Genomic DNA, 15,208 nt, shown 5'->3' on the forward strand with positions numbered 1-15,208 from the left:
TTTCTTTTTCTGCTTTTAATTAGTGTTTAATGTCGCGTCGATTCTTTTGTTTCGAGATTATGTTGGAATTTCCTCTTTCAATGGTTGTCTATAGTTGGTAATTATGATTCTATGATTAAAACGATATTATTGGTATGGCGAGAGAGCTACACGATCGGGAGAAGCAACTTTTCCAGAAAAACAGTTTAAAATGGAAGTCGATAAATTTGAAGCGACGAATTACGAATTGCTTGATTGATTTAGAAATGAAAAAGATGTTGCTTCTTTTACAATTTAGCCGATAGTCTTCTGATTCTGAGTGTTTCGAAAAAAATGTTATTTATGTTCGCCTTTTATTGTTGTGAGAATGTCGATGTTATTCTTGAGTGACATAATATTATTTGACAATTGTGATACTGATATTTTGGTACATAAATATCTCTAGAATTAACTTTTTTAGAGATCTCAAAATTTACGGTTTTGAAGATGTGTTGCTTTCCCAGTAATCTAACTATATGTACATTCATATAGGAATACATACATATATTTGCAAGAAAAGAAAACGCTTTCGGATTAATTTGTGTTAATAAAATGTTCGAGAATTCCAATAGAAGTAAAATATTATAAATTGTCTAGCTTATCTGCGAACTATCGAATAATTCTCTCGTTACCTTTTATCGAAATTTATCAATTATTTCCGTTTAGGAATTCACGTTCAGATAAATAGATTCGACAGACAGTTCATTCAATAGGGCACTAATTAATATTTTGATATAAATATTTAAATAATTGGACTTGCACTGTACATATATTTTATTCTACGTTAGACGTTAATCTATCGCTGAATTGATTTTTTCTTTTTTAAACGATAAATGATTACTTGTGCCTATGGAGTTGGAAAGTAGTAGAAGGAAAAGAAATAGCAGATACCGTGTTTAAAACGTTTCTATCGCTACGTTGTCAGTATCCTATATTGTCATAATAGAATGCCGTGTTGGAACTAGGTCGAGTCTTAAAATTTCGATTGATTGATACGAGGAGCTAAAAAAAGGGCTATCGTTAATACAGGTATGTTGTGCTTCTATATATGTATGAATGTACCGAAGATTTCAGGGTCATAAGGAAAGTTGCTTGCTAAAAGAAACCGTGAAACATCGTGCAATTTATATAATTGTTATTATAAGTTATAGGAGTTACAGGTGATAAATACTCGATGTTATTTTTTCCTATGCAGGGAATTTGAATTTCCATGAAGATAGTATTTATATAAAAAACTATTAGAAAAATCAATTTCCCTAACCCATGACAATTTACGAAGCTCGGGATTAAAATTATCGCTCCATAAAATTTGATATTTTATTTCTAATCTAATATCGTATAATATTTATTTATTTATTTCAAAATATTATACGTGATATTTTGGACTTACGTAAAAGTTCGATTTTCAATATTTTTAATATTTTCTATACTTTTGTAAATTTCATACGATTTCAATATTTTCATGTCCAATAGAATTGTAAGTAATATAGACACCTCTCATAATAGACATATTGATAACTGTGAGGTATTGTTCTTTCTGAGAATAGGAATAAAAAAAGGTAACTGTAAAGCATAATCGGTGTACTATCGCCCCAGTTGTTACGTTACTTTTTTCGAGTCGTATGAAAACAACGAACCTTTAGAATGGTCTCCTATTTAGCAGTCTTAAAAGTCAAGAGCGTGGCCGACACACTCTGTTGGCAAGAGGAACACCACACAGCATATATGCGTGTGTTCGTAAATGTATTCCCGAAGTGTCGAACCATTCGTGAAAAATACCTTCGCATGTACATTGAAACCACTCATTACGTTAATCGTTTATTGCACTGTAGGAAAATGGTCAAACATTGACGTCACAGGCTGTTGCGTATTTTTGTCGGTATGGTGGATTGAAAAAGATTTTCAACACAAAGTAGAGTACGTATTGTACAGTATGATAAGGTATAATTGAAAGCGTTTAGGAAAATATACTTACAGTATAAGTGTACCAAGAATACGTGATACGTAGACCACGGATTGCTATGCATTGATAGGAAATCTGGAATTGCAAAATTGCACACAATGCGCATAATATGAAAACACGTATCGAGTATCCAAAATATAGCGCTTTCTATAAGACTTGTATAAATTGTAAAGATATATTTGTAATTCGCAAAACTATTTGTGCAACAGAATTCTCCAAGTTGCGATTTGTAACTTGTAAATCTACTATTATTGGTAACTTATTGCGCAAGAGAAGAAATGATATATTGGAATACATAGACTATGTTTGTTAATTAATGTACGTATCTGTAAATTTGTCGTATATTACTATGCAGTTTATATATGATACAGTTTATACATATAAAGTATGCATTGTTTCAGTCAACATCTGATAAGATCATCTGCGTACTATTATGCAAATTCGTATCTTAATAAACACGACCAAAGAAATGGAATGCAAGCAGTGATTTGCTTTACATATTAAATACCATAGCGAGTATTTCCTTGCGTATTATATGCATTTTGTGTAGTTTTACATTTTTTAATTTCTCATGAACGAATGAAAATCCGCAGTTTACCCATAAGGTTATCGTATACGATCGTTGTACCGGTGTCTTTTATTCGCACGACATCACATCCAAGCCACTGTATCTCGTTTCACTTCACTTTAACAGAGGGTAGTCTTAGACTTAAACACGTTCGGCTTTAGCGTGTGGTTTCAACGCCCCCTTTGATATAATTATCACGCGATGGTGTTCGTAGCAAGAAAAGTGGTTATGAACTGTAATTTTGAAAAAAAAGTTGGTCATCTCGGTCACGACTTTTTCTCTAATCTAGATGCTCTTCGAGACTGAATTAATGATGTTTCGTAATCTGACTTAACTATCTGGTTTCCGGGCATCGGCCTTGCAGACCACTGACCACAGCCGGATGCTCTTGCCCACGAATGGCGAACGAGTAGCCACCGAGAAGAAGCCAATGAACGATTCCTTAATGAAGTTGGTGCGGTTCAACAACCGTCAAACTCTTCATCTCGGATTAGTCTCATTTGCATTTGTTACTTTTCATCGATCGCGTGTTAATTGCTTGCTAATATTGTTGGTACACAAGACTCGCCATGAATGAAGCTTTTGTAAATGTTGGGAAGTGTAAGCGCTTCATCCTGCCATTGCCTTCGAATTTTTATGCTCTGATCACTCTTGCTTTAACAAACTTTCATATTTTCCGCAGACTTCAGGAATTTGTTAACGATAAAAAAATTGGATCGGAAATGAAACGAAGAACGTAGCTGATATCGTTCGTTTTATTTAACTGTTTCGAAAATAATTTCTTGAAACATTTATCTTATAGCAGTTGTTTCGATGGAATTTGTTAAAAGAAAAAGAATTTCATAATCTTGTCAGGGATGGCTTGTAATAAATTTCAGAATTATCATTGACGATGATTAATAATAAGTTTCGTAATAACTATCATTATTAATTATCAGATAAAAGAATTTGAGCGAAGTTTAAGAAAAGAGCAGAAGTTCAGTTACAGACGTACATTAATTTTTCGAAAAGGTAATTATGGAATTTTAAATGGAAGGAAACGTAGCAATCATCTCTTACAGTTATTGAATAATATAAACCTATGTACTTTAATGGCTTTAATGGGAAAAAATGCTTACTTCCTCGTATTAATTAAGAAAATAGTTCTGGTATCCATTTCAATTAACTATTTATCAATCTCCATGATATTACATGCTCTCTGATTGTTATAGTTTCTTACATTTTATATCAGTAGTATTATAATTATAGCCAAGTGAAAATATTCTTTTTTCCACATAATTCTTTCATATAAGATAGAATGTTTTACTATAATATAAATTACTAAAAATATACATGGAAATTGAAATATACAAATGGAAAATTAGAACTAATAAATTCTAAGAACAATTGTAACATAAATTTACAGAAATATTTTATCGATTATTTACGATGAAACATAGCGTTCTTTGCATCAAATTTATTAAAGATATTCATCTACTCTAGTCATGTTCTCTTTCTCAAAAAGGGTATAGAAGTTATATCTTTAAATAATATACATTAAAAGTTTACTTTTGTCTATAAAATAAAGAAACATCTAAGTAACCACATAATGTAAAATATCATGTATAATAGTTAAATAATTTTTCAGTACTGTCCAAATTGTAATGTAATGTATGTATCATTTTTGTGTAATGAGCAGACAGACGGAAGTGCTGATTTAGATTTGAGATTTTTAAAATTTTAAGAAAGATTTATTAAGTCTAGATATAGCGGAAATAATATGTATGCAAATATTTATAAACTTGTGCTTTTGATTCGTTAATTGATTTAACGTTCTAAGATTTAATTAAAAAACAGTAGCCTTCTTATTAACTGAACTGCTAGAAGAAGGAAATGTTTCATGTACGATTTTTCTTCGCCATCCTCATTTGAAACATGTATTACGTTTGATATATTAAAGTGTTTCCTGAATTAATAATACAAATGTTAATGAGTGATTCAAAAATACTTTGAATCTCATGTACTTAACAGGAAATTAATTTAGAAATAATTCCAAGAATTTAGAAATTATACATATCGATATAAAAGCGCTCGATTTAAGGAATGAAACTTCATATTTGAAATCGTGAAAGAATTTGGATATTTTCACGTCATCGTTATGTAGCACGAAATAAATTTGTTTGATTAAGACTTATTTATGAGTAAAAAAGACAAGTATATTTGAACATTTCAGAAAGTTATTGAAATTGTAGAAAAATTGAAAGAAATTTTATAGTTTAGCATTTTTCAATGACTAAAAGTATGTCGTCTTCAGCGACAATCATAAAGTCGTAACAGATGTATTATATTATATGTATTCCTTGTTTAATGACTTCAAAGTTACATGACTCCACTATGATTGCTATGTTTAAATCTGTAATTATGCTGTTATTAATTAGAATATCACAGGTGTTCCAGTGTTCTGATTAACTGAGCTATTTACTTGAAATAGTAGCCGGAGAAGTTGAATATCCGGAGATGACAATTTCAATACTTTGCTCTTATAAGACTACGTTAACTTTCTAATTTAAAAAAGTTCGTATGCTTCGACGGATCTAATAAAGCAAAAGATCGTAATAAAAATTGGTGGTTTTTGAAAGTTACTATCAAAGAAAAATACTTTCACAATGTAATTGCCTTTTTCTAAAAAAAAAGCGATGTGGTTAAGTGGCAAAATCTATAACGACATATCCAATTTTGCTTATTTTACGACATAGTAGCTTCAAAATGAATTCAGCCGTGAAGATACAATGTCTCTAAAAATACAATTTGTTTAGTAATTGTAGAAAAATATATTTGTTAATTGAAGCTCACTCAACTCGTTCATATTCTTTCTTCGATGAGATCAATTTTCTGAATCTTCGTAGGGACTTCCTGATATATCAGGTCTTTCCATCTTTTCCTTCTCTCAGTATTTAAATATTCATCGACGACAATGAAACACGCTTTTTTGCTTTAACAATTTTTTATTATTAAAGTAATAAGAATGAAGTATGATATGATAAATAATAATTATGAAATGATAAATGCTCGATATTTCCATCATAAGGTAGATTTAATTTGAACCTTTCGAAAGATCAAAGTGATCGATAGAATCGATCATTAGATCAAGTTGGTTAATAGAATTTAACAAAGCAAAGCAAATGGGCAGGTTTGCTTACTGTTACTAAAAAGAGGAGTTCGTAGAACAAATCATCTGTAACGGAAATTCGAAGAAAATGAAGCGTGCAATTGATGCTATGGATCGGTTTCTTGGAAGACAAGAACTCGCTTTGTTTTTTCACGCTTGTATTACGGTTATGCGGTATGATGTATCATAGCCGACATCGTGAGAAACCAACTGAGACTCACTTCCGGCGAGCTTTCACTTCGTTTAATTTTCCTTGTGGTCACTCGTGGCTCTTGACAATCTTGACATTGAACACAACGCACTTCGTTGCAGACAGAAATTACACGGGAAACAGTTTATCACTTGCCAAATTGAACGTAACAATTGCAGAGATAATTATTGTCGAGACTTAGTATTAGAGAATTCAATCTCTTAACAGAACACATTATCGACGATAGGATTAAACATTATATATAACGATTAGAATCCATGTGTAAGATTACTGTCTTTACTATATCGAGATTAGTTTTATTTTTCTTCCTTTCTCTTCATATAAAATAATAAGATAATAGGTTTTTCTATATAATGTTTACGTAAAAATATTAGAATATATAATGTAGTAATAGCTATAATGTACGTAGTAACACTGGAAAAATTATTATTTGATTCTTTTTCTCCTTCTTGTTTTCAAAGCTTACTAAGCTTATGAAAAATAGAGCAGTTAGGATTAATCAATGGTTGATACAGCATTAAACTTAATGAAGAATATATATGAAAAATGCACATTCGCTTTTAACAATAGCTGATTTGCCTGTTCAGAGATTAGAACGTTCCTGTAATGTCAGTTTCAACATAAAATATAATTTCGATAGAATCATCATTTTCTACTATTAATTAGATTAGGTAGGACATTTTTTAATTGATATTGTCATACACATGGGAGCATAATGACCTATTTGTACAGATAAACTTGATCTTCTTAGTAGAAAATTTTCTACTATACAGGTTTAAATAAATAAAATTGCCTTTTTATTATTTACATAAGTACAATTTTTTTAGGTAATTGGAAAATGATTCAGATTAAATAACGCTACAATTTTTTAATATCAATATCTTAGTAGGTATAATGTTGGAAAAAATTATTATTCTTTTTATACTGCAGAAAATAAACCACTATAATTTATTATATATTTTGCAAAACCCTTTGCGTGTCAATTTTTTACTTATTAAAGATTATAACGTCTATGTTCTTGCATATTATGTGCACTCTGTACATATTAGTACTTTCCAATCTCCTGTAAGTGCATAAAAATCCGCGGTCTTCTACGCAAATATATTCGCTCAAAGTAATGGAAACATTTAACAATGGCAATAGCGAGGCGCGAGGAGCAAGATCTTCTAAAATCATGTCGAGAAAATATTCTATTAGCCGACAGGTGAATTTTCACTATTTTTCACTCACCAGGAGAAATCAGTACGCGTGCCTCAAGAAAATCCATAACCTTTTTCTAATCTTGCAACCGGTTTACTCGCGCTTTCCTTCTGGCCGAGTTACCTTTTCAGCAGGGTGTAAGACGACGGTTCGCCTCGATTCTCGATCTTCCCTCAGCACGTTTTCTCTGCTCGACCAATTACGGCATCCTCTGTCTTTAGCGTTGCACCATTAAACTAATTAACTGTAGGATCCGTGAAAATTCCTCGAAGTCGGTTCCACCTAGGAAAATTACACGTTGCCGGATTAATGCGAGCGAGAAAGTGACAAGCACTTGGAAAGTGGCGCATCGTAATATGATCGTAATCAACCTGATTTCTTTTACGAGGTCGATTCATTTATATCGACTATATTAACTCATATACATTAACTATATATTTTGGTGAAAAAGAAAAAACGATTCATTTCGTTCTATGCGTGTACGTACTATGTACGTTTATACAAAGTTTCTCCGCGTATCGAAACAATCTAATTTTCTAATGACCTCGCTATTCATTTATTAATACAAATGTGTTTCATATTCTTATATACACGATAATAACGTTTGCTTGGATGCTTCACCGAACATCAAGCGTTGTATTTTGCATTGTAGATCATTTCTTAATTGACTATATTTCCTTTGTGAAAGTCAAATAAAATTAATTGTTATTGTAATACAAATGAAGTTGCTTGTTTTAAACACTATTTGAAATGAGAAATGTAGGATGTTCTCAATGTCTTAAAAAGATGACGGAATTTCAACCCAATTTGCTCGGATATATAATTTGTTTTGAGTTAATCATAATATCTTTGTAGCGAGTATATTCTGAATAGTAAGTAAAAAAAAAACAATATTTTTATGAGAATTCATGATACCCAATAACTCAAAGAAAATGTTAAACATTACACTTTTTGCAATGATTTCATTTTAATCAAAAAAAGGACATAACTTGTATTAATGAAACTGTATGTTTCTCTTATCAAGAGACTAGTTTAGTTTAATATAATTTTAGCTTGTTACTTTAGAAAAATATTTGTAGAATATGCAGCCACACAAACACGCACACAATTTGCTTATTTTTCTTCTCTTCTCCAACTTTAATGTAAATATTCTTAATTTATAAAATAGATATGTCTCATTCATAAGAACTTCTGCATAAGATCGGAATACGTTGATATATGTACTTACGATTCAAACTAAAAGTGAATAACGTTTTTATATTTTAAAGTAATTATACATTAACAACGTCGAACATCCGTAACTGGAACGTGTGAAATATGATAAAATATTATTTACGAACATATATAAAATACTATCTACGGCTTTATGCATAACTTCCACACAATGAATAAATCTTTTTTCTTCTTTTATTTAAGGTTCCAATATCGGCGCACACTTCAAATTCACCTCAAAATCGAGTTAATTTCCATTCATCGGGCGAAAATAACCATGTTAATTACACGAAGCTTGCCATCAAGATGACCTCGACGAAACCAATCATCGCGTTTTCGTGGTTGTTGCGATCCTACAAGAGACGCAGGTTTAAGTCAGAATGGCTCGCTTTCGTGTTCGCCTGCCTTTTAGCGAGTTGTTCGGCCAGGAACAATCCACCGCGTTTCCTGATCGACGGCCAGACGGAAATTGTCATTAGGTTAAAGGAAGGTCCCGATACGCCAGTTGGTAAGAACATGTATATAGAAATTCGTTGTATAATACATCGTTTTACACAACCACATACTCTTCTTACTTACGTACATTTCCTGTACAATTGGACACTTATCTTCTACTTTTTTCTAATATCTGTATTTATTCCATTTATTCTCATTTCAACAATCTCTATTTTCGAATTATTCTACGTACTAGAATATAAAAAGCTTGTGATTCAAGATTTGCACTTACTAAGTAATTGAATTTAAAATTATAATCGTTATAGATTTAGTGTAATAAGACATTCTCGTTATTATAAAAGGCGAAATGCGTGTAATTTATTTAGTGCCAATTATACGGCTTCATAATTCTTCAAAATGTATTTTGTAAAATCTTTTATGCGAAACATGTGTTGTACTATTCAACATCTTTCAAGAATATTTATGTATATATATATATATAGTAAAGTCAATTTATGAATATAACGAGGTATCGATCGAATCTGGAAAATAATAAGAAAGTTTTATACATCTCTTAGTAACTTTTTGAAATAATTCTTCTTGATACTGGTTGAATCATATATATTGTTTAATGAAATGTAATATTTTTAAAAATTTGCATGTAGTTCGTTTTAATTCATAGTTCAGAAACAATCGTTCCGAGCCATTCTTTTGCTAATGAAAATTTCTAATATTTAGTTCATAGTTCTCATAACGCACTTATTTAGTACTTAAGGCAATTCTTTTTCCTTTAAAGAGGTTTCGTCTGTACTTGAATAAGTTTTATTCAGGTGAGAAATATAAGATTAAAATAAACGTGTATAGTATGTGGAAGATTATTATTAACCTGAAACAATACGAAACTAGAGTATTCACAGGCGTTTCATTGTATTATTTTCTGAATATCTAACCTAGATCAATGTGATTTAATAAGCTTTTTGCTTCAGTATGCCACAGTATATTATATAAAATAATGTTAGTTGTCATAGTGTATAAAATCCGAGCAATGATGACACTAATACCATTGGCAGCTGAATATTCTTCAGTATCTTATAGCTTGACGAATTATTCGTTATAAATTATTTAATAGCATACAATAAGCGAAGAATTATTTATGAAGGAATGAGATAAGACAAATGTGATGCTTGCAAGCGTTACAACAGTTATTCGTTTTTTAATTAAACATATAATTACTTTCAGTCATAATAATTTTTGATCTCGTTAATTTGAATTATTGTTGGACTGTACAGCAAATGATGTCCATGTTTGAATTATTAATGATATCAATTGAACGAAAATTCAATTTATAACTACGAACGACGCGAATAACATAAACATAAATATATTAAAACATGTATTTCGCTTCATCCTAATTAATTAAAACAGCAAAAATAATAAAAAAAAGAACGACTAGAAATTGATATTTGTTTAAGACTTATTTATTATTATAGTATATCACTTTAATCACGTATGATTATTTAACTGCTTTGAATATTTTTACTCCATTCTATTATATATCATAAAAAATCGCACAAAGTGAATAATACTGTTAATGAAAATTCTTCTTCTCTTTTCATGTGGTTTCGCAAAAACAAAATTTTTTACAAAATTCCTCTGCGATTAACTTGTTTCTCTCATTTAGCATCTCGTTTGATTAACACTTGCATATATTTTGCAACATTCCGATCAATTTCTATATTCTATACAGGAAATTAAAAGATATATAATTATTATTAATAATTATATATAATATTTAACAATAACAATTATAATGATTATAATTATTAAATGCAATAATTATCTGTTTGAAACATCACGGATCTACACTTCCTTTTTACATTAACTATCTTACAAAGATTACACGCCTGTACACTATGTTTACAGTCCAATCAGCATTTCTGTACATTTAAATTAATTACGCCCTTTGTTCGTTGCCGTATCGTGTTGCGATTCGTGCCAACTGGTTTCTGTTGCAGGCAGTTTAATTTACAGGCTTCGCGGCGTCGATCCTGACGGTGACAGCCTGACTTTCGGCGTTAGAGATCAACCTGGCAGTGGTGTGATTCGGGTCGAGAATTTTAGTCCAACCGAAGCCAATATTTACTTGAACAAATTACTGGACAGAGAGGTAATTCGTTCTCGAGCCGGTCTATTTCCTTCTAATGATTCTATTCGCTTGTCAGCAGCGAAACTATTCCTTTGAGCACCACTTTGAATGTTTCGTAACACCTTTGAACTTGATTATTCCTTTCAGTAGTATTATTATGTACTACTTTAGTCATTAGCAATAAACATATAATTACTTTACAAAGTCAGCAACTGATCGACGATATCGTAATCAAATGTCGTAATATCAATGATCAGCAAAATTTGTATCATTTGTTACAAGTTGTACGTAAGAATGGAAATTGCTTAAAGCAAACTCCAATTCCATTATGTTATTGATCCTTCTCAAAAGCAGACAATATACAATTTTGTAATGTAAATTCAGTAGAAAATTGCAGCAATGTATTAAGATTCACCCTGATGTTTAAGTAACATGTAAATTTTAAGATTTAGAAATTGTATTCTTGAATTGCAGAATTCTATATGAAGATAAAAATAAAAGGAATATGTTCAAAGAAATTCTGATAAATAAAGTTCGTCAAACAGCGAGTACTAATTTTTATGACGTTAATTGGTGTATTTGGCATTGTTTTTTAACATGCAAGTTGTCAGGCAATGCATCTTCGCTTGAACGAAGAGGCACGTTACCGTACATTTCTCCAAAACGTAAAAAGGCAACTAAAAAGAGTTCTTCGTTCTTACCTTCACCCATTTTGCGATACAGAAAATAATTTCTACGTTCGCTCGTTCGACGTTGTGCATCTTGCACGAACGATCCTCCTTGTTCGAGTATCTTTCACGCATCGTAGGACCGATCATGGTAACAGCAATATCGAAGACATTAAAGAGAAACTCAGGGACGAGCGAACGAGCTAAAGAAGCGTGCAACTAGTGATCTACGCTCGATGATCTATTCGTGGAAGTTGTTATTTTGTCATCATCGTCTCTCTTAAATGTTACTATTTCCGTGCGGTTTAATTTCTTGTCGAGGAATACCGTATGTCCCGTGATTATTGGTTTGACGATGCACGTATCCCGATGGTGATTTTCGCGCGATTGGTTTATAATAATAATAATAAAAAAAGTCTGCCACTTTCTAAGTGACAGGGTAGTTTGCATGTTATCAAGCTTTCATGATCATCCGGCACTCCCAACTTACTTTTTTGACATTAAGACGATACTGACGTAGGAATTCTATTAGCCGCCTTTATGTGATACGCTACATTTTTCTATACTTGAAAGTAACGCAAAAAGACGAGTTTGCCGTCACATACGTTATTAACATAATGGGCATTTGCAACCTTTTTTTTGTAAGCTATATACAGGATGTTCCTTTCAAGTGGACTGAGCTATGGGATTTAGAACGATAGAACAGGGGGAAATTCTATTAGGCAAACTTAAATCGTTTTCAATGATGCATAGCTTATTTTTTTAAGCATTTGGTTTTAATTTTTTTAATTAGATGAAAGCAAAGCAAAGATACAAGTTACCTGTTCTAGGATTTTTTCGTCAAATGGTAACAACCATCGCATTATGTGTAAGAGTCAGTCAAAAAATAAATTTCATTTCTTATTAAAAAAGAACTCGGATGTACAGCAATAAATCAAACTTTATTGTTTGAGCGATCCTCAAATTTTCATCTGAATTCTGCACAGAAAAAGCTACAAAGAGCACTTGTGTCAAAAAGAAATTCTCTGACGTTAGAAAAATGCAATTTGATCGAAAATCACCCAAAGATCGTATCAAAGTTTAATCATCGGATTAACTTTGAAAATTGAATAGTGTTAATCACTAATATCATTTAACCATTGCCCACTAAAGCGATACAAAATATTTGACCAAATAAATAAATACATCAAGTTTAAACTACAATAATATCGAACTTCTTTTTTCTAAATATTAAAAACTTTCGTTTACCAGAAGCAACAAATTTGTAACTACAAAATAGCAATATGTCTAAAAACTTCGTTGCGCTTGTCTTTTTGCCAGGTAAGGGACGAGTACGCGTTAGTCTTGACACTGACAGATGGAAGACTCGGTGAAGGAAATTTCATCACGCAAAGTTTACTGCTTCTGGTGGAAGATGTTAATGACAACGTGCCAATCTTCCGTCCACATCCTACTTCCTTGACGCTTCGTGAAGACTCCGGTCCGGGTATTTTAACAACTGTCGAAGCCACCGATGCGGATTTAGGAGCACATGGTCAGGTGGTTTACTACCTCCAAGAACTTGACGGTGATAATGACGTGTTCAGCGTTTCCACTGTCAATGGAAAGGGTGTCATCCGCCTTGTCGGCCGTCTGGATTACGAAAAAAAATATCTATACCAGTTGAGAATTCTGGCAATCGATCGAGCAATAAACGAAAAGGTTTGTGTTTGGCGTTGATCTAAATATGATGAAATTGCAAGTTCTTACAATCTGTGATAATATTTGAAATTGAAATATCTTTGTTCGCTTTGGCTTGCTCATACCGTTCGATTTATGGATACAGTTAATATAAATACGATTTATATGTAACAGATGGAACGTGTTTTTTAAATATCGTGCCGTATATCTTTACAATCGTGTCAAATTCAGAAATTTAATTGTAATGCATATTCAACAGCGCATATCTTTCTCGTCCTACTAATAAAAATTACGCTAAAGTCGCCGATAATTTGCGGCGATCACGAATTTAGTCGAAGTTCTCTCGTGATTGCGTCGAGTAAAAAAAAGTACAATTATGGAAATCAGTTTATAACACGTAACAAACCGAATTACGGTCATAAATTGTGGCTTGCTGCGGAAACTGTTAAGGTACCATAATGATGATCCAGAAAAACAGAAAACATTTCCGCCACCTTTCTGGGAAGGACTTTGAGGTTGAATTTTAATTAACCAATTGTATGTAAATAAGGTAAACGGTTCTTCTTGGCACTCTTAAAGCGCGAAAAATATTTAACGTTTAAAAATATATCCAAAAGTGTCCGAAGTGTGCTATACATGGTGAGAAAAAGGTATTAGGAAACCTGCGAATACTAACTTTATCTGCAATATTAGATTGTAATACATGAAATATCCATTTATTCAGTTAAAATATGTTTTCTTTTTTTTTTTTTTTTTTTGCTTCTGATCAGAATTCATTTACGAATTAAGATATACAGGAAGGGAGAGAGAAGTACTTGTACAGTTGATTTATCGTAAAAATGGAAAGAGAAATGTTTTCTTTATTATTAAATATGATCAAGTACATAATGTAACCGTGTATCATACACTTACAGTAATAAATGTACACGAATAAAAGTTAATCCACCAACACTATACAAGTAATATCTGAAGAACATCTTACAGAAATTTCAAAAAGAAATTAAAAAGATTTGGTACTGTCTAGTATTATATTGTGATTAATTACAACAATTACATAAATTTGTACGAATTCAATTACTTTTAGAAGGTTTAGTTCATTCTGTCTATATCATAATACGTTTAAGGAGACTTATCTGTCATTGACATTGCCTGTTATCGTAAATATGAGGGTATGAGGATTTCATTCAAGATAAAGCCCTTATAGCAGTGCTAACATTAGCTCTAAAAATACTTTTATTTTTTTAAATATCTGAAAGATTACGAAAATGCCTATATACTTAGAATGATTTAACTTAATGCTCTAAACAAGTATTATGATATATAAATGACAGTTTTTGTTATATACTATGTTACATATATTCTAACTTTATAGTTGTAGCAACGACATACAAATAGCTTTCACTGTATATTCACTGGCAATTATTTCAGGTAAACACGGGAACAACCGCGATACTCGTCAAGGTTCAGGACGTCGAGGATCAACCTCCAGAATTCATAACCATAACACCTGTTGCCAGGATCAGTGAAAATGCAAGAATAGGCACATCCGTTCTTCAAGGTCAGCAAACCTGTTACCAATATCGAACAATGTAGAAATCAGCAAAGATAAAATCAAAGGGAAAATTTTTCAGATATTTGTCATATAATTATCGTTAATTTAAAAACGAGGTTGAACAGCTTATATTTTAAAGAAATATTTGGTACGAAATCATATTAATAATATAAAACTATGCTTTATGGCAGAACCAAATATTCTGATCGATAAATTGTTTCTATCTCATCTATAATTTCGTACATTCAAAGCTAACATCTAGTCAACTATATTACGCCAATTATATAACAAAATCAATATGTTAAGTTGTCCTGCAAGTCCCTTTCGTTTTATAGTTAAATAGTAAATGCACAACATTTTTATATGATCCATATAGAATAAAATGGATCATACATAATTCAATAAAT

General features: G+C 31.4%; 1 protein-coding gene across 2 annotated transcripts in view; it reads left to right on the forward strand.

Annotated features, from left to right (window-relative positions):
- LOC117231938 (cadherin-23) overlaps positions 1-15,208 on the forward strand; it is a 32,441-nt gene that overhangs the window by 4,588 nt on the left and 12,645 nt on the right. For both annotated transcript variants that reach the window (XM_033490949.1, XM_033490948.1), the window contains exons 2-5: positions 8,525-8,828; positions 10,771-10,922; positions 12,890-13,270; positions 14,678-14,807. In XM_033490949.1, coding sequence (XP_033346840.1) covers positions 8,525-8,828; positions 10,771-10,922; positions 12,890-13,270; positions 14,678-14,807 — 967 coding nt within the window. The remainder of the gene's footprint in view (positions 1-8,524; positions 8,829-10,770; positions 10,923-12,889; positions 13,271-14,677; positions 14,808-15,208) is intronic.

This window comes from Bombus vosnesenskii, unplaced genomic scaffold (genome assembly GCF_011952255.1).
Source record: "Bombus vosnesenskii isolate JDL3184/JDL3185 unplaced genomic scaffold, Bvos_JDL3184-5_v1.1 scf7180000013276, whole genome shotgun sequence".
In the NCBI taxonomy this organism is placed as follows: domain Eukaryota; kingdom Metazoa; phylum Arthropoda; class Insecta; order Hymenoptera; family Apidae; genus Bombus; species Bombus vosnesenskii.